Below are 21,925 nucleotides of genomic sequence, written 5' to 3'. Positions count from 1 at the left end.
ATTTTACTTTCTCTTTGACATTCTGAAACAAAAATATTCATCACTGTTCTGAAACTAAAAACTCAGAAACCACTATATGAATATTAACATAATGCATACAGCAGAATATAACATGTATACAGAAACCTTTTGATGTTCGTGGTTCATGGTTTCCTATAGATTTAACCAAAACTCGAAATGAATCAGGTCTGTGGGAGTAAGTGGTGATTTACAAGCAAATGTTGAGAGTGCAAAAGTGAAAACAACTGTAAATGTGTGAAACATAGAAAGCAGTAGACAAAACGAAATAGAGAGCATTTCTTACTTCAGTAAGTTCAGTGTGTGGCACAGCATTTGTGATGAGGTGCGCTAGAACTAAGGTTTAATTTCAAGACGGTGTGTGCCAGAACTCATAGACTTCTGTATGTGTGCCATGGTCTGGTGAATGGCAGAGGGTAATCTCGACCCAGCACACACATACACAATGGCTTCTCTTTCTGTTTCTGTGAACATAATTGATTGTGACATTATGTTTGGTCTGCATCCAGGGTCGTGCACCAGCCAGTGCACTCCATGTGTTGCTCACATAGTTCCCACAAATTCAGACCCAAGCATGGTAAAAAAAGGGGAGGCTTGTTTAAAACTCTGAACCAACATAAATTGCATAAAAAAAAATAAAAATAATTAATAATAATAATATATGTGTGTGTGTGTGTGTATAATATAATACACACATATTATATATATATAAAAATACATACATACATACATATACATTTTATATATATATATATATATATATATATATATATATATACACACACACACACACACACATACACACACACACACACACACACACACACACACATACATACACACATACATAAGTTCGGGGCCAATACATTTTATTTGTATTAATTATATTCAGCACTGAATTAATAAAAAATGACAGTAAAAACTTTTACATTGATATGACAAATTCTATTTCATATAAATGCTGTTCTTTTGAATCTCCTATTCATAAAAGAATGACACTTTATTTTCAGCACTTATAATAAAAAGAAATTGAGCAAATCTACATATTTGAAGAATTCCTGAAGGATCATATGACACTGAAGACTGGAGTAATGGCTGTTGAAAAATCAGCTTCGCCATCACAGGAATAAATTACATTTTAAAATATTATACTATTTCACAATATTACTGTATTTTTAATCAAATGTGCAACTTTGGTGAGCATAAGATAAAAAAAAAAAAACATTAAAAAAAATAATCTTACTGATCTCAAACTTTTTATAATGAAAGAAATCTTCACTAGTGGTCTCAGACTTTTAGCCCTCACTGTATATGAAGTAGGGGTGTGCCATATCATACCGTCCACGATAATACCGGTATAAATTTTTACATGATAAAAAAGTGTCATATCGCGATATCACTGATATAGCGACGCAATGACGTATGGCGCATTACGTTCCTTAGCACGCACAATAACAACACCTGTCTGAGCGCGAGAGCAGCAAGTCAGCCTCCAATGACGATTTAGTACCTAAAAAGGAGCTACTTCAATAGTATTTTAATAATTCCCGCAGGTCTACCACTTATAATGCGGGAAATTCCCCCGCAAATATTGATTTTACCAACCGCGTGAGTGTTCAGCGGTGCCGCGTCTTCTCTCTCTCTCGCTCTCAAAATGGGTTGCACAAGTCAAGCGTCGATACCACACTCTTGTGTTTAGCAGTCAGGACATGACGGAATTGTCTTTTGTCACTTGCATCGTAACTAAATTTTATCATTTTCACTTCTTTTTAAGTCTTATCAGTTTAAACATTTGCGATTTTAAACTATTCAGTACTCTCGCGCGCTCTCTGAGAGATGTTTACTCTGCGTGCATACAGTAAAGCCGCCTCACAAACAGCTCGCGAGTAACAAAAGTTCTATTTCGCGGATTATATTGCTTTAACGGGGGAAAAAACACGCAAAATTGTGTAAAAATTCCGGTCATGGTTAGTATATTCGTAAACAGTCGGTTATGTCTGAAATAACCATAAAACGTGCGTGACAGTGTGACAGACAGTATAACAGTAATGGATCCGGGCACTAGCTCTAAAAGTGACAGCAGCCATATGTGTCTGTCATTAATGTTGTCGTCAAAACAACAAAAGATAGCTTTCATTGTAAGGAATCAGAATTAATAGCCTTTAATTTAATTTAGTCAGGACTAGTGTTATTTTACATTTGATTACCTTATTCAGTTTCTGTAGTATTTCTGAATAGTGTTAGACCTACCCAAAAACGTTTCTCTTTATTTGTATCTTTATTATTTTGTATATATGTTTTGCTACTTTTTTTCAATTTAATTCAAAGATTGAAATCAAGCTTCCTTGTGTTGTGTAAACTCTGAAATACAAAATTACCCAATTGTAAAAACACAATGAGTGAGCAAACATTTAGGTGAGATAAATGTAATTAAAAAATTGTCTACTTTTTTTTTATATCGTCATAAATATCATTATCGCAAATATTCTTGAAATATCGTGATATAATTTTGAGGCTATATCGCCCACCCCTAATATGAAGCTTCAATAAGTTATTTAACGGTTAAAATAAGGCACAGGAACACCCTATGTTATTGTAAATCTATCAATGTTCATGCTCCATAAACCACTAGTGTTGAATCTGAAAAGGCCTTAGTACAACCATGGACAATCAAACAATGCAGTCAAGAGGCATAAACTAGTGTACACAGCCACACAACACTTCCTCACACAAACACCTTGTGTTTCCCATGAACCAAACACTGATTTGGCAATCATACAGAACATCTAAATTCATCTATGGAGCAAAGACTTTCTATCTTCAGGCTTTTCGGTGTCTCGACAGCACTCAAAGAAAAGACGGGGCCTCTAAGACATCACCCACCTGTTACCCCCCAATCTCCTCGTCTTCACTGCCACACACAAACACACACCAGAGGTCACAGGCGGTGCATTCCTCTAAAGCTGAGTGGAATCGCTCTGTCCCACTGTATCAACAGGGAAGACTCTCTCTGGAAGACACAAACTCCATTCTGTCCCCGTATTACCATTTGAATGCATGGGAACCTGCACCATTACACACAACTGAGTGAGCGCAGAGACAGTTACTCGCGCACTAAAGCCTGGAGCTGGATTTTGATGCTATTAAAAAAACTACACTGAAACTCTATTTAGGGAGGTCTACTCCACATTTTTGGAGTGACCGGCTACTTGGGCCATGGCCCTAACTCATTGAGCCTGAATTCCATCAAGATCTTGAGGATCTCTCAAAGCCAAGGCCTTTTTGCCTTTCAGAGTCTTTGTTCAGGTGTAGCAGGGAAGCAAGTGGGCACCCATTTTATTTGATGTGTATCAAGCTGAATTTAAAAAATGATCAGTTGATGTTTATTTACTTATTTATAAACTTATTCGTTTATAATAATCATACATACATACATACATTTATGTACTGTATACATATTATGTTGTTCATACATATTCTTTTTATAATATTTGTTGGTACAGACTTCCAAATGGGAGAGCAAATTTATTGGATGATATTGAAAAAGTCAAAATCAGCAAACAAATGCATATAAAGTGGCCTGTCTTATATATATATATATATATATATATATATATATATATATATATATAAAATTCTACAAGGTCAAACAAATAGATAATTTTGAATTTTGATATTGAAAAAGTCAAAATCAGCAAACAAATGCATATAAAGTGGCCTGTCATATATATATACAAAGAAGTACAAAGAAGGAAAACTATTTTATGACTCTGAAAATGAATTGATAACATTGTTATTCTTGTGAAACTGAAGGGTATTTTATGGTCTGACTGTGCAAAGCTGTTTTTGTCCCTTTCTAGTTTAAGGTCACATGAATTATCAGGACTGTGTGTTCAACACAAAGTTCACATAAGACCGCCCAGTTACCATGGACACCTTTCACAACTGTTAAGAGAGTAAGTGTGGGAGCGAGACGCATAGTATGTGAGTGAAAGCTGGATGTTGTTGCAAGCCACAAATATCCAATCCATTTGACAGATTTTCGGCACTAGTCAGAATTAAGAAAATGAAAGTATGTCTTCTTCAAATCTTACAAGGCTTACAAGTACTGTTCAAATTCTGCATATGTGAAATGGAAGAATTTTTACAAATATATTGCATAAGAACAGAAACACGGCTTAAAACATTCTTTATCAATTATTTGAGTTGCACCACAGAAATCTGCGTCACTGAAACTGTATTTTGTTTTGTTGTTCAAAAGGCTGCAGGTTTGCATTCCAGTTCTCTGCGCCGTAGTCGGATGTCTGATTTGTGTGGGATGTGATGTGACACACCCGTAATAAACGTGAGCAAGCATTCCATTAAACACTCCATTTCCTCTCAGACTCATGCTTGTTTCAAAACATCCTAACCTTACTTGGAAAAGTAAATAAAGACGGGCATTGTTTGCTAATAAAAGCTTGAACAAATGAAATGTTGTGGCCTTGCAAGTCTACAACATATCTAACGTATCTAGAAAGTAATAAACAGGAATATCAAGTGGGACTCTTTTGAAGAAATTTTGACTCTTTTTGAGGCAATCCATTATTGCAGTGAAATCGATACTCAAGTTCAATAAAACCATGTTTTGCACTACAAGCAGCTACGTATTCGGACACTGACATTTTAGCAAAATAAAATAAAAATTTGTGATCTACCAAAATGTTTGTCTGAAAATGAAATGAACTGCCGAAACAGTTTTGAAGGACCTAAATCATTGATCGAAACATTGATTGATTAACGCTTCGTGACAGACTAGTTTGAAGTGGCAGCGCGCACAAGAATGGCTCATGTCATCCTCTTTACTACTAGTTACAGCACAAAATAAACATGAATGAACATCAGAAGGTATGTTGAAAGAAACAGTAAAACTTACTGAAATGTATCATGTTAATGTAATTGCTCAATTAGTGTTTCAACTGTTGAAAGGTGTCAATAAAACAGCTTGTAAACAATGTCACATAATGTTACAATTACCTCAGGTATGCCATTCACTGTCCATATTTATTCATGCCTTAAAATGCTTGAATGTAAATTGCTTCATTTAGTCTACGTGGATTCACCAGCTATATTGCTAAATGTACCTGATTTTTCATATCAGCAGAAAATATACGGGGATAACCTGGCTTCTCTTGAGACTCCCCTGCTTCACAACATAGTTAATGATATGCTAAAGCCCGCCCCCTTCGTGACGTGATTGGTTACAAGGTAGTTTGTGACGTCAGAAACACCAGCAATGTCAAACTGCGTTTTAGAGATTGTCTTTGGTCCACTGCAGCTGACTTATGAATTTGCACATGGTTTGTTTTAAAGTATATTAAAACACCACATAGACATACAAACAACATTAACAAATGAATTGATTTTCACCACAGGGGGTCTTAAAAAAGTTCTATAAGTTTTTATAAATATAATATCTATAAAAACTGCCTTGTGCACAATTTAAATGCTTGAATACAACTAACATTTTATTTGAGTGTTGATTATTAAATACATTTGATTAAATTAAATTATTATATAAACATTATTTTCGGATTTGTTTTTGGCTAAAAACTTTTGGTGCATCACAAACTGAGAACTGAGCACCCATGAGCAAAGATGGCAGAGTTGAAATCACACTTCCGGGGGTTCTTGTGCTGGCTGAACAACTGCCATTGAGATGAACTGGAGTGTTAATGATTATAACTCCCTGAGTGAGCCTAACAGCTAAACACTGGGCATATTTTCACCTTGTGAAAACATTTGGTCACCCTGTTTATCGAACAGCTGGCATCAGAGTTAGTTTGGCTACTGTGACTCTTTGTCTTCTCTTTCACATCACCTATAGCATTATCAAAATCTCACCATTAAGATGGTTAATCTAGATGCTATGCTTGAATGTTAGGTTCACAATACGACCTCCTATCCACAGAACTCCTGATTCACAGAATGTGATAAGATCATGCTCATGACTCAATGTGCATATTGGTGTAGTCCAAGTCATTTAGTCGTATATAATCCCTTTAACAGGCTGAGATTAGCATTACAGAGATATTACGTAATTGCATGCATCCTAACACTCAGGGTCGTTTATCAGGAGGCCCGCTGGGACAAAGCACAATGTTTATGCACAAAACGAAGACGTGATACCTGGCTCCACCGAGAGCCTTCCCTCTTTAGTTACACAAAGAAGAGTTTTACTATTATCATATATCCTCATGGCTCATGCCCACTGTCATAGACACTTCATATCTGGAACAGCACAGATGTGTCAGTGTCTAATTGCTGATAAACTAAGGGAATAGCACTTTCAGTACTTGGAGGAAAAACTATGAACACATATGTAAATATTCAGTCTTGATTTAAAATTGCAGTAAGTCAAGGGCAAAAGCAACCGTATGTGGCAATGAGCAGTAATGTAGCATTTGTTTTTCAGGCAATGTGTAAGAGCTCCTGACCTATATTAACTAGCTAATTCCCTCCTCAGCCTGTGACTTGAGGCTTTTGTCTGCCAAGCTGGCCCTTGACTTACTGTTGTACAAACGTTGTGTGAGGGTTGGTTGAAGGTTTCTTTTTAATCCCCTTCCAGCCCACTGGCATGGGCAGCTGCACTGGGATTACAAAGACCAGCAACAGGTGACTCAATAAATAAAGGCACACCAACATGCACTTCTGATAATATACAAATAATGTGTGTGTGTGTGTAAGATCATTATGCTGGCAAAACGTTTATATCAAAGGACCTCAAATTCTATGTAAATTTGATTGTTTAAAGCTAGGCATTGATAGATTTTTTTTCCTATAAATAACAGTGTTAATGATGTATATTAAAAATAATAATAATAATAATAATAATAATAAACTGTTTTCAGAGAATTAATTAGTAAGTGTAGTGTTGTACATTTTTGTAACTTCCCAAACTCTGCTAAAAAGAATGCAGCTCTCTAGGAATTACTATTGGACAGAAAAGTGAATATAAGCCACAACAGAGTAGGAGTACAGTTCTGTCAAGGTTGAAAAAGATAACCTCAGACTATGAGTCAGGCTGGGTCGGCCTGGGCCTCCTCTTCACAGTATCCTAAACTCAATAGTAAGAGGTCTTTGAAGGCTATATGAATTGGGGGGAGGGATCTGGTACCAAGCAGATCCTAGTCCCAGAGATTTCCCCTGGAGTCTTTTTTCTTCCTCCTCCCCACTGAGGTGCTGACTGGAGAACTAGGTTACAGAGGATTACCCTGGGCTGAACTGACCACCTGCTTTGTGTCAGACATGACACAAGCCAGACTAAACTCCCACTGAGACACCCACTGCATGCACCAATCACCAACCAGTGACAACAATAACAAACAATGACACCTCAAGCTAAAAATCTAATTATACTGATGAGGCTGCTATAACTGAGGAACATCCATTCTTGACTGTCAGTGAAACCTAAAGGAATAGACTATTTAAACTTAAAATATACAGTGCCCCCTCCCCCCCAAACAAACGGAAAGCAGTCACACTGAAGATATATGAATCTCATTGCATTAATTCCAAGAACTAGTTATTCTGTCTTGGTACCTGTCTCTAATGCAATACACTAATACTACTACTAATAAATAAATGTCTCAGAAAAGTTAAGTTAGTTAGTTAGTTAGCTAAGAAAAAGTCAGTAGTTAAAGGGATAGTTCACCCAAAAATGAAAATTCTGTCAGTAATTACTCACCCTCATGTTGTTCCAACCCCGTAAGACCTTCGTTCATCTTCGGAACACAAATTAAGATATTTTTGATTAAATCTGAGAGTTGTCTCACTCCTCCATAGGCTTCTAAGGGACTGAAACTTGCTGGCCCAGAAAATGTATTAAAGACATCGTTAATATAGTCCAAGTGACTACAGTGGCTCAATCTTAAGTTTATAAAGCGACGAGAATACTTTTTGTGCGCAAAAACAAACAAAAATAACGACTTTATTCCACTTTTCATTTCCTTCTCTCTGGGCCTCGGGTCTTTTCGCGTAGTGTTTAAGCGTAGCGCGTCTGTGTTGCACGTCACCACGTAGGCTCACTATTGGCCGACGCTGGTCATGTGTGATACGTGGTGACGTGCAACACAGACGCGCTACGCTTAAACACTACGCGAAAAGACCCGAGGCCCAGAGAGAAGGAAATGAAAAGTGGAATAAAGTCGTTATTTTTGTTTGTTTTTGCGCACAAAAAGTTTTCTCGTCGCTTTATAAACTTAAGATTGAGCCACTGGAGTCACTTGGACTATATTAACGATGTCTTTAATACATTTTCTGGGCCAGCAAGTTTCAGTCCCTTAGAAGCCTATGGAGGAGTGAGACAACTCTCAGATTTAATCAAAAATATCTTAATTTGTGTTCCGAAGATGAACGAAGGTCTTACGGGGTTGGAACAACATGAGGGTGAGTAATTACTGACAGAATTTTCATTTTTGGGTGAACTATCCCTTTAAGGAAGTTTAGCATCATGTGTTTGTGGATGCCACTTGTTTTGTGATTTTTTTTTAAACTATGGACATGCAAAACTAAATATGACTAGCAAAAACGCTATATTTTTGCAAGTATAATGATGGAAAAGTTAGATATGAAAAAATATATATAGCTTAAATCAGCTTAAACATCCAAAAACATTTTGGGGCCAAAGTAAAACTTGTGGCAAAGGGAATGTAAAATCTGATGCTTAACAGTACTTTTTGGTTTTGAATATTTTGGTGCTTTTTTTTTTTAAGTCTAAAGTCACAGTGTCATTAAACACTAGAGGTTGTCAAACAAAGGAAAAGAAGTCTGGAGAGGGGAGGGAGGGAGAGCGAGCGAGCTAGAAAGACGCAGAGAACGAAGGGGTGAAGAGACAGACAACAAAAACTCTGAAAAGTAATCAAACCCGTTGGACAAGTTCCCCCCTCCCTGCAAGTTTCCAAGCTCACCTCTTAAGTGAAAAAAAAAAAACATGAAACTCTGCTCCACACTGACAGCTTCAATAGGCAGTCTCATAGACTTGCATACCCATGCATTAAGATGGTGACAACACAATCAGCACTTTTGGCATTTCCTGAATTGATTTGGAGAACTCTAGGACAAGGTCAAAAGCTAGCTATAAACATGGGCTATATCCATGTGGACATTTCTAAAATTGTTAGTCGACTCATTTTGTTATGTAAAGAACACCCACAGCCACCATCAAGGTGTGTTTTGCCCCTACTCTGACCTCACAGATTTATTGTCATGGTACTGAATGTGCTCATGGTACTGATGTGCTTTACCTGGTTTCTTTTTCCTGTTGGTGGCAAACTCTGACTTCCTGAGAGAGCTGGGTGCTGTCTTCCTATAGAAGCTGTTCCTGTCCAGTGAACCCACGTAAACGGGCTTCCGTGTGCGGCCATGACCTTCCACATCCAGTTTTTCTGAACCCCGGCGATCGCTGTATTGGTCCTTTTGGTCATAAGTGAGTTTAACAGGATCCTCATACGACCTTCTCTCCTTCAGTGTCTGCTTGTGATAAACATCCTTTTCCCATTCCTTACAGGGTCTTTCACTGCTGTGGTCAAAACTGTCTTGTTTCTGTTCAACTGAATTTGACCTTAGATCTCTGTAACGCTCCCTGCTTTTCTGGTCATACTGATCGCTCTCACAACCCTTGTCTTCATAGCAGTCTTTAACACCACTATCATAACGTTCATCTTTCCAGTAGTTTCTAACTTCCTTTTCTCTGCAATCATACTGATCTCCCTCTCTGTATTTATAGGAGTCTCTTTCCTTAAGTTCATAGCGATCTCTCTGTTCAGACTGGCTATTTGCTCTGTAATCATACCGATCTCTTGGTTTGAGGTCATAGTGGTTATCTTTTTTACGTTCGTACATTTCCTTGTCATCTAGTTTAGAGAGTTCTCTTTCGACTGTCCTTTCTCTACTGTCACAGTAGTCATCTTTCCTAAAGTCACTGCAGATCTTCACCTTTTCTTTGTAGTCACAGTAATCTCCTTTTCTTTGTACATACCGTTCATAGTCTCTTCGATCAAGCGAGTCCCTTTCTCTATGCTGGTAGCTGTCACCTCTCCTACGGCCTTCCTCACAGTGACTACGGTCATAGCGGTCCCCTTTTCTGTCATCACTCTGGTCTTTCTCTCTACGATCATAGCGCTCATACTGGTAATTGTCTCTGGAGTCAAACTGGTCTGCTTCTCTATATTTGTACCGGTCATTTTTCCTTTTGTTGCAGTGTTCTTGATGTTTACTGTCATAGTGCTTGTCTCTGCGGTTATAACGGTCATACTTATCCAGCTCTTTATGGTCATAGTAATCCTGGCCCCTGCGGTCCGCATCTCTGTATCTATCTAGCTCCTTATCATAGTAGTCCCGGCTTTCATAGTCAAAACTCTGCCCATACCGATCTCTGCGACTATAAGGTTCTCGACCCTCAAAGTACTCATCTGATTCCCAAGAGTTGTACCGGGTCACATGATCAGGATGTTCCTTACTCCTTGGGCTCTGTGCAAAAGCTCTGTCTTCAGAGTAATCCAGTTCTTCTCCATGTTGATAGAAACAGTGATTGCCGGTATATTCCTGTGGCATCCTTGGCTCCTGGTACACTGCTTCTGGTGACTGATAGAAGAATTGCTGCGGAGGGACTTCTTGGTAAGGAATCTTGTCCCAGTCCTCGTATTCCCAGCATTGTTGACGGTACCCATTGGCTTGTCCGAGGTAGGCTTGGTGCTCCCAGTGTCCCGGTACAGGTCTGAAGTCCTGTGGGCACATGATTGGCTGCTGCTGAAGTTGTTGCTGCTGTTGAAAATGCAGCATTTGCATGCATCTCTCCTTCTCCCAGCCCTCACTCACCAACTCTTCCACGCTCTTACCTCTCTTGGGAGGAGGCCTCTTGAAGTCCCAGGGCACTGGGGCAAATGACATAGGGTGTCCTAGAGCCACCTGTCCCTTCATGGCTGTGAGAGTCCGCAAACAGGGTAAGCTCTATTAGCTTCCCCAGATTTCACATTCCAGGTCCAGATGTAGAGGACTCCACCTGTCATGCATGCTCAATACTCTTGTTCTCGTTCTAACTCTCTTTCTCTGACGGCTGACTGAACAGGACTGTCTGGTTCAGACCTGAGAAACTCAATCTCTCTCTCTCTGATTCTCTCTCCGCCTACCCAGCCAATAGGAGAAAGAGAGGGAAGGAGGTGGGGGAGGGAAGAGGCAACAACAGAGACTTGGCAAAGGGGAGGCATTTAGGGTTAATCATTGAACGTAGTCACATGAATGGATTACAGGGAGGCTGTGATTGGCTGGAGTCTCTGTTTGCACGAAAACACAGGCTGGACTTCACAAAAGAGGAGGGAGCATTATCCTCTTTCATTCCACAAACTTCTTTGAGATGTTTTTAAACTTGGCATTACTCAAGCAAAGCTGAATCTGCCTCTAAAGGACTATTTTAGGCTGTTGTGCATTTAATACAGGTATATTGAAGCTATTTTACAGTTTTTGCTTGTGTTTTTAAGTCTAGCAGGTGTATGCTTACAAAAACAACCTGACACACTGAATATTGTCAAAAGCAGGGTCAAAGCTTTATCTGTTCTAACTTGCTCATCATACATGTTTTAGAGGGACAAGGTTCCCATGAATTTCATAATCTTCTACTTTCATGTTTCAACAAGTATAAAGTTGGACACAGGCCGATTATTTCAGAGAGCACTGTGCACTGCAGTGCCTGCATACTTCACAATGAGCCATTGTTAAGGGCAGCCCCTGGTTTCACAGGCTAGGGCATCTTTTCATGCGAAGAAGAAAAAAATGCTATTCATTCACATCAGTATAGTATATCACTCCCCACTACAAAAAAAGACAAAACAGTACACAGTACTCTGATTTCATACTGCACACAGAACTGAGAATCCGCCACTAAACACAAACCCTAGTAATGTGAAAAAATGGTAAATAGAGAACAAGAAAGTGGCTTAAGGTGTTTTGCTACAAGTATTTATTGGATTAAAATGCACAATATCACACAAGCTAAAACTGAAAAGAAAGTGAGAATAATAGATTTTGCAAGCCTGCTTGCTTGCTCTCTCTTCTTTATTAACTTTGGTATTTTGATAATCAGTGGTTAAGATCTCACATTTCTTTACATGGGGCAGACCGAAACTGTGTGCATGTTTTTTTTTGTTTTCACTTCAAGGACATCAGAAGCGACATTCCTTGTGTAATGGAGTTGTTTTACTTTGTTTACACAAGTACAACCCTTTGAAACAGCACTGAACTTACTTTCAAACATGGTGCTCCTGGTGCCTTGCGTCAAAAAACACATTTAATATATTTATATCTAAAATCTGCCAAACAACTCTGTTAAATATTGTAAGTCAATCAGAAGACACAAAGTGTAACTGAAAAAATGATGTCCTTAGGGAGTTTGAAACATCACTCTCTAGTTAGTGGCTCTTAATGTCCTGGGATACAGGGGAAAAAAAAATGTATGAAAGACAAGCTTGTGGATCAAAAGCATTCGAAACAGGCACTGTCCCTCAATTGTTGAGTGCTTGATTCATACATTTTGATTAGTTCAAAACTATCAGAGAACACAACAAGACCCAAAAAGTAATTACATCAACGAAGCATTCAGATGGATGCTTGTGACGGAGGTGAGGTCTCGCATGCCACTCCTTTCATCTCTGTTATTATAATAGCCCTCCATCCAATCTCTCAGCCTATCTAGCAGGCGATGGGGTCATGCAGCTCCTTAAAGAGCCTTCTGTAAACCTGAATAGGCTTTCATGCATGAGACGGGGACAGAAAAGCTGGGAGCTGGAGATTAGATCCAGTACACAAATGAGCTCTTGATGCTTTTTATGAGCACCCAAACAGATCCCAATTAGAACAAGGGCTGTGGACGGAGAAAAAGAGCTAGGACACTCACTCACAGATACACACATAAATGGGACTGTCAGAACCAAAATCACATCTGTGTTTCCCTTTTAACAATGTGACTATGAAAAGAACTGTTCCCAGACAGAGAATAGCACATGAGAATATGAGAACCTGTGGGTCTGATAAGACAAAAGTTTTTAAAACAGCTCCAAAACTGCCTTCAACTCTTTCTTTCTTTCTTTCTTTCTCTTTCTATTTCTTTGAAATAGCAAAGAAAGCTCTTTCTTTCTATTTCTTTCTTTCTTTCTTTCAATAACTTCTAATCATATCTTACTCCAAATTTTTTGTCTTGTAGTTTGTTCCATTCGAGAAGAGATGACTATATAAAAAATATGAGTCTCCTCCCTCCTGTATAAAACTGTTGTTTACGAGCACGGCTCCACGGCTGATAGGCTCTTGAGTGACTCCCTGCACTTTAACAATAAATAACCATTGTTTCTACCCTCCCTGCTGAGAAACACACCCTGTTATGATAAATGTGGACACAACACACGCACCTACTTAAATGGAATAAGAAACTCATGAAGAAATTAGGTTACTTACACCATTATGACACACAATGACTCAATGCTATACTTGTAAGCATTATGCACCAAAATAATTATGCTGGGAATTGTGATAAACTAATTATCTGTGTACAGCATACTGTAAACACACACACACACACACACACACACACACACACACACACACACACACACACACACACACACACAATAAAAATACACAAACAATTATTGTGATTAGTTAGGACAAAATTTGTACATTTAGTTAAAAAAAACAGAGTTAAGAAGAAGAGTTAAGAGAAAAAATACTTTTAAATTTAAGTTAATTCAACAACACACACAAACAGTGTTGCTCAGGTCCACTGCAGCTTTTCCAAGACGATAGGCGTTACAGAAAACAAGTGGCATTCACCAAGACTTTGGCAGCACTCCAAACCAAAGGCATGCATCACTGTGCCTGATAATCACTTCTGGAGAGCCACTGATAAAGCTCCTTTGCTTTAAAATGGACCTATCATCAAATCCATCACCCGATCCAAGTTTTAAATGGAATTCCTTATCCCTTACACTGGAAAATAAATGGCTGTGCCTAACAAGCAGGTTACACTTATCAACCAAGATGTGTACACAGCTGTGTGCAAACGGAGTATGCGACACACATAATGGCGTCACGTGCTGTGAACACAAAAACACATAAAGCAAGAAAATACAATGCTTTGGCTATGAAATAGTGACTAATTAACTAAAGCATTCTCCATATGAAAAGGAAACATAAATTCCTTTTAGAACTCTATAACACCAAATGGTAAGAGATATACACCCTCCTCCCCTCCCTCCCTCCCTCTCAGCTCAAGTCTTACCTGGTGCATGTGTGGTTCTGGTTCTAAGAACATGGCCAAAAATGGCTGTGAGACGCACCACAGGCTGCAACAGATAACTCCAGAGTCTGGCTCTGAAACTTCTACTGCCCATTATCTCCAAAGAGGCCCAACTACTATATGTCGTCCACTACTTCACAAAGAAACAGGAGCAGAACCGAGACATGGATTGTGAGGGTAAATGGACATGCAGACAGAAATGTAGAGATAGACAGCAAGAGAAAGAGAGAGAAACAGTGGTGCAAAGAGGCCACTCTTACTATAGGTTCAGAATGTATTTCATATGTATGTGGGGAAAAATGTAGCCAACAGGACCAGCATTCCACACATAGGTAATATACCGATGTTAATGAAATTATAAGGTGATACCTTTTAAATTATAACTACACAGAAGATCTGTCTCAAAGAGCTCAAAAAATGTTATACTGTATAGTGAATCATGTGCACAATGCATCACATCAGACTTGTGCAGACTTGTGGAAAGACATGATATTCCCAGTGCCACTGTCTATTGATTTTATCCACTCTGAGAAACAACAAGGTGGTTTCTATCCTATACGAAAATTAGGTCCGCCTATCATTGGTTCAGCCCTATGCCCGCCGGTGTGTTTTACTCCTTGGTTATGTGTAAAGGTCAAGCAGAGACCTTCTGTGAAAAACTGCTGAATATAACACTACTGCGTTGAGAGAGGGTTAGAAGGACGAAGGCTTATAAATTCCCCTTTCAGATCGTAATATAGTTGACAACAACTTTGAGAAGATGTTGGCAAACCAGCCAATGTATATTGATATAGATGGACTTCATAGGAAACAAATGTTGACACACACAGTGTGGGGAATTTTAACATAAATTAACATAACTTCTGTGTATCGACACACCCAGTACGGTGAACTTTGTCTTGCATGACGGTTTCAAAAGCTTATCGAAATCATTCATCGGGAACACCTATAACATGCAAGATGTAATTTGACCTCAAAAGAAGATAGTGGATGAATATTGTGAGGAAATCTACGAATTCAAATCAAACTAGTACATGGCTGAACACATTGGCCAGCTGACAGGTTGTTTTCTAGAACTATTATGAGCTGCTGTTCTCTTTTGTCAGAGAGTGTGACCAGCATAAAACAAGTAAGAGTGGCTTATGTGGAAACACTAAGTCTCAGGGAAGTAAGTCGAAGAACTCATACGGTCTTATTTCATGCTACTACATATATTACATATATATATATATCAGCTTTTTACAGAAATAGCCAATAAAACAAAAATAATCAGTTCCACCTATTTTTTTCAAGCAATAAATGCAACTCCTTGGTATCATTGTGCATTCAACAGGAAACAATAATGTACAGGTACAATGTACATGACAGCCATTCATTAAGTGAGAAACATATAGCATTTTAATAATAATAATAAAACAATTAGGCTAGGCTACGATTAAGTACTATTACTATTATACTGTATGTTTGTCATGTTTGTCACTAACTAATAATTGTTTTAGTTCCAATTGTTATTAGTCAAATAATAAAACAATTATTAGTTAGTGAGAAACATGCAGCACTATAATAATAACTTCAGCAACAATAATTAAATGCTGTGTGTTTCCTACTTTTTTTAATGAATTAATGAATACTAAATAAATGAATTTAGTATTGATTCATTCATTCATTCATTAAAAAAAGTAGGAAACATGCAGCATTTAATTATTGTTGTTGAAGTTATTATTATAAATATCAGATAGAATACTATCTGTATCAGTTGTAAAAACACAATCTACTGATGTGAGAATAAAGAGAGGAATTAAAGACTACCTTGCAGCTGCTGCTGCTCCAGGGTTAGTGTCTCCATGGTGTAGGTGCAGAATTCCAGATTCTCCAGAGCCTGTTGTCTCGAAGTCTCATCCTGCTCCTCTTCCAGCATGGCCTGCAGCTCCTGGGCTGTGTGAGAATACATATCAATGTCTCTTTCCACCTCCTCCAACCTCAGGAGTAACCTGTATTGCTCCTGCTCCCTCTCTCTTTCGCTCTCCATCTCTTTCTCTGTCTCCAGAGCATCCTCTGCCTCTTCCACCTCTTCAACAGTCTCTTCCTCTTCTGGCGAGTTATAAAGTGGATTGGAAGTGGATGGAGGGGGGCGGGACGTCACAGCATTGGTGCGTGGACATGGAGGAGGTGGGCGTGGTGCCGGACGTGCGGGTCTGTAAGGCTGAGGAGCAATACGACCATTGGTTTGAGGACAATGCAAGTTTGTAGGTGCTGGTGGCCTAAGGACCCGAGGTCGAGGAGGAGGTGGGCGTAGCATTCTCCGTCTCTCCAGAGAGGAGGATGCGGAGCCAGATGGAGAGGAAGTGGCGGGCAACAGATGTTCCATCGAAGAGTGGGAGGAGCCACGGATTATGTCATTCTCATTGCTGTAGTCCATAATGGAGAAGTGACGGGAAATTTTGTTGCCCAATCCGCCACTAACCTCCTCCCATCGGCTCTGTTCCGTTGCTCCGTTGCCATGACCCGGCAAGCTCCTTTCGAACTCTATCAGTTGCTGAGAAAGCTTGGCTTCAAGTTCCCCAGATGACAGATCCAAAATCCCCATCGTCTGAGATGTCGGTAACCCATTTGGACCCTGTCCTTGAGACCATGCCCATTGGTCGCTGCGGCCACCGGATATTAGATCCGCATCATTGACACTTGCATGTCGAGTTAGCTTTTTCTGCCTGTTCTTCTCACCAGAGGTTTTACTGCTGAAGGGGTTTCTGCTGTCATGAGAGGCATAGCTACCATTGTTTCTTGTCCAGGTGAAACTAGGTGAGGATCTGGAGGGAGGATTAAGACTCTGGTTCCTCGTGATGGGTGCTGGGGGAGGTTCTCGTAAGCTGGTGTGAGAACCGTTGCTGTATTGCCTGTTGCTGAGAGCATGAAGACTTGGCCTGGGGGGCAGCTGGGGTCTACCCAAATTGGGGCTGCCCATTCTGGTCCTTCGGACTCCTCTGTGGGCTGAGCTACTCGCTCTGCGGGGCTGCGTTTGAGGGGGTGGGGGTCTTTCTCGACTTCTTTCTTGTGACTGAACCTGTGATTGACTTGGAGTCATTCCTCTCTCTTGAGAACTTTGATCGGAATGCATGTAGCGCACATGGTCATCCTTTCTTTCCTCCTCCCGGCGCTCAAAGTAATCAAGGTCCCACACCGTGTTGTCCTCCTGGGTATTCCACTCTTGCCCATATTCTGCAACCGAACGATCATGCTGAACTGAGGTATAATCGGGAGTGTAACATTCTTCTTCTCTCTCGGGTACACTAATTTCACTAATTAAAGTCTCAGTTTGTGGGACGATTTGCAGCTGTCCTTCCATCTTGACAAATCGATGGGGAAAAACTCCTCTTCTGCCATGTATTTGCCCCTCCAACCACCCGTCCTCCAGCGTAGCGAGGATACGAATCCTATCACCGACATCAAAGTCTAGCTCGCCTGGCTCAAGGGCCCGGAATTCATAAAGCGCGGTACCGTATACAGCTCCCTCTTCTTCCTCCTCTTCTTCCTCCTCTTCTTCTTCTTGCTGTTGTTGAGTTTCCATTTCTGGATTTTCCTCATCCCGCTCTTCCTCCTCTCTCTTCTCTTCTTCTTCCATGCTGTAAGCCGGATACTGTTCCAGGGTCTGAAGTTCAGGCTCCTCCAGAGGTGAGCGCAGGTGTCCGAGCAGCTCCACAAATCCCTCAGGGAAAACTCCTGTCCTGCCAGCCAGCTCTCCCTGGAACCAGCCAGGTTCTGGCAGGCCTATGATGGTGATGACATCACCCTCTCGAAAGTCTAGCTCCTCGTCCAGCTGGGCGTGAAGGCTCATGAGGGCACGGGCCTGGCCCAGTGCGTGTGGGGGGAGCTCAGAGGCCTGGGCGGCTGCACTGCGCTCTGACAACTGCCTGGAACGACCAGAAAGCTCCAGCTCTTTAACGCAAGACACAGGGAAGAGCCCACGTGAGCCCCACGCATTATGCCCTCTTATCCACACAGCATCCACACTGCATTCAGCAGCAACTACATCACCTACAGCAGGAGAGAGAACAAGATATAAGCATCCGAATAAAAAAGGATTGAGATATCACAAAGTGATAACCAGAACAAGAATAATGGCAATAAATAAAATTCCAGTTGTATTTAATGAAACCTCTACATCTTGTTCAGAATGCAGCCTTCTTGCATGACTTCTTAATGAGCGTTTCATTTTTTTTTTTATATATCAAAAAATTTAGAAAAAGAGACAAATTTACTTGACGAGATTGTCTATATAGACTGTCTCTTGAATATATTTATTAAGATTTTATTTATCATTTTTCATTACATATTTGTTTGTTTTATATCAGCATCTAAAGTGTTCAAGGCAAGAACAGTGTAAAATAATTTTAAAAGAAATAAGTAATTAAACGAATAAAACATCTAAGGATAGACAAACAGGATAAATAATTTAGTAATTAATGTATGAATTGAAATATAAGTGAAATTTTTCTAATTGACCTGGCGGGCTTTTTCTTTTTTTCTTTTTTATTCACTATAGCTAAAACACAAACAGAGGAATTAAACCTCTAAATCCCCTCAGGTAGTGTGTTCAGTGGCTACAGTAGAGGTGATGTACAATCTAGGGCTCTACTGTCTACTATAAAAAAGAAAATGTACCTTTGATATTCTATATAAATGCCTCAATCTGATATATGACATTGTGCCACTCTGAGTAAGCAGGACTTATGCTGAAGGAAAGAGAAAATAGAAGTACAAAGGGATTTAAGGGTCAGCTACCTATGGTATTTCAACCGTAATCAATCTATGTATGGATTACACTTCTTTGTAAAAGCAATAACTGGTTCAAAGATGAAAATTCTGTAATCATTAAGAAAAAACATGTTCCAAACCTGTATGATTATCTTTCTTCTGTGAAAAAGAAGTCTTCTGATACCACATGATAGCTTTTTGTGAGGGAATGATTTTTAAGATATTATTGCTATAGTTTAGTTTTTTTCTTTAATTTTTGATCACATTTTTTTTTTTTTTTTTGCAGATTCATGATTGGGACTCCATTATGTCTTTGATTTTTTTCTGTGAATAAAGAAAGTCATACAGGTTTGGATTGACCTGGCAGGCTTTTTCTACATAAATGTACTGCCAGTACATTAATACAGTATAAACTTTTATTAAAGAATACTAGTTTACATTCTCTACATTCTCTGAATACTAGTCTTAAAAAAAAAAAAAAAAAACTATTAATCTTTTTATTTGACACAGTGTCTTAAATTCAATGTGAATGGCACAAGATTCTAAAGTTAAAGCAAAATACAAAAGATGTCCATCTGCATGTGCAACAGAACAACAATCGAACCTTCTGTCAAGCTTAAAATAATCATAAGATATATAAGGTCTGAGATGGATTATGTTTTGTATTATGTGCATTAGTTTTATTTGTATTAGCTAGTACTTATTTACATAAACATCTTTCTTCTTAATTGGATCATGCTAAACCATGTTTTTTTTTTAAAGTCATTCTGTTAATGTGACAGTTCATAGGTTTGAAATGACATGAAGGTCAATAAATGAAGGCAGGATTTTCATTTTTGGGCGAACTATCCCTTCCAAGTACCTTATTAGTAAATGGAAACGTAACTTTTAGCTGTATAATTGTGTTTACACTATATTCGCAGTCAGGGCAATATGAGTGAAGCTCACCTCTGACCTCAAGTCAGTTTGCATGGCAGTAAAGTCATTGGTGTGGTCAGTTTTAGTAAGCAAACACACACACACACACACACACACACACACACACACACACACACACACACACACACACACACACACACACACACACACACACACACACACACACACACACACACACACACACACACACACACACACACACACACACACACACACACACACACACACACACACACACACACACACACACACACACACACACACACACACACACACACACACATAGACCTCAACAGGAGCCAGAATGTCCATTAGAGTCACAGGGGTCACATTCCACACAGACGCTCTCCGCCTCCCATTGTGTTTAACTCATAAACTAGAACAGTGTATATGATCCCCACAGACATGATAGTGGAAACTAAATTCATCCAGTTGTGTTTTTCAAATCAAAATAAAGGGAGTGTGCACTAGACGAATCACAGTTTCCACATTAGATCAGTACTGACTACTACAAACATTAACAGTGTATTATGCAAAACACCACAAAAAAATTGTCCAAGGCAAGCAATGAAAAGAAGAAAAAACATTACGGAACTAATTAAAAATAACAGATAAGTAATACAGAAATATGATTTAAAGAAAAAAGTGTATTAGCTGTTGGGGTTATGAGTATTTTTTCTCTAAACAATATAAAACACACAACTAGTGACATCTAGTGTTGAACTGGGATCACTTCTTAAAAATGGCATTTTAAATTGAATGTATAGTGCTTTAAATCTGGAAACTCTGATATAAGCTTAAAAATAGACCATAAAATCAGGAATAAACCAGATCTATGAATCAGAGCCTCTATTTTTAATTCACTATAGCTAAAACAGCAAACAGAGGAATTAAACCTCTAAATCCCCTCGTAACAGCTCATGTTCAGTGGCTACAGTAGAGGTGATGTACAATCTAGGGCTCTACTGTCTACTATAAAAAAGAAAATGTACCTCTGTTATATGACATTATGCCACTCTGAGTAAGCAGGACTTATGCTGAAGGAAAGAGAAAATAGAAGTACAAAGGGATATTTAAGGGTCAGCTACCTATGGTATTTCAACCGTAATCAATCTATGTATGGATTACACTTCTTTGTTAAAGCAATAACTGGTTCAAAGATGAAAATTCTGTAATTATTAAGAAAAAACCTGTACCAAACCTGTATGATTATCTTTCTTCTGTGAAAAAGAAGTCTTCTGATACCACATGATAGCTTTTTGTGAGGGAATGATTTTTAAGATATTATTGCTATATATATATATATTTTTTTTTTTATCTCTTTCTTTTCATTTAAAAAAAAAAAAAAAAAAAAATTGCAAGATTTTGCAGAAATTGCAAATGTCCAAAGATTCATGATTGGGACTCCATTATGTCTTTGAATTTTTCTGTGAATAAAGAAAGTCATACAGGTTTGGATTGACATGAGGGTGAGTAAATGATGCCCTTAATGTGCGGTGCGGTGAGTAAATGTGCATTAAACATCAGCATAATTATTATTTTTTTACATTTTCCCTTTGTAGTGATATAATATACACATTCCTTATATTCAGAATGGCATCAAAATAAATGTAATACCATTTAAACTTAATGAACCTGGACAAAAACTCATACATGTTTAATAACTAAGAGTAAATGTATGTACCTCTCTTTAGTGGCAAGTTTCCAGCTTCTACAGAGTTAAAGTCATTGATGCACACATACAGATTCTCGCCAGTCTTGGTGCTTGGGATTACAACAGGTTCCACAAAAGTGCTGGGAAACTGGCCTGAGGGCAGAAAGAATGAAAAGATATCAACACCGGTGTGAAAGGCAGAAGACTACATGCATTGTGGAATCCTTTTCTGTGACTTT

At 38.9% G+C, this 21,925-nt stretch overlaps 1 protein-coding gene across 5 annotated transcripts in view; it reads right to left on the bottom strand.

Moving 5' to 3' along the window:
* The window catches only part of dnmbp (dynamin binding protein), a 52,839-nt gene that overhangs the window by 12,072 nt on the left and 18,842 nt on the right, over positions 1-21,925 (bottom strand). For 3 of the 5 annotated variants that reach the window (XM_084434032.1, XM_084434034.1, XM_084434033.1), the window contains exons 3-4: positions 21,717-21,839; positions 16,151-18,373 (exon numbers count right to left, since the gene is read on the bottom strand). In XM_084434032.1, the coding sequence (XP_084290158.1) occupies positions 16,151-18,373; positions 21,717-21,839 (2,346 nt within the window). Of the gene's footprint in view, positions 1-9,302; positions 11,679-16,150; positions 18,374-21,716; positions 21,840-21,925 lie in introns of those variants that run through there. The other 2 variants (XM_084434035.1, XM_084434036.1) reach the window with 1 other exon arrangement.

This window comes from Rutilus rutilus (genome assembly GCF_951802725.1).
Source record: "Rutilus rutilus genome assembly, chromosome: 16".
NCBI classification, from domain to species: domain Eukaryota; kingdom Metazoa; phylum Chordata; class Actinopteri; order Cypriniformes; family Leuciscidae; genus Rutilus; species Rutilus rutilus.
This window is presented reverse-complemented; position numbering and strand designations above follow the sequence as displayed.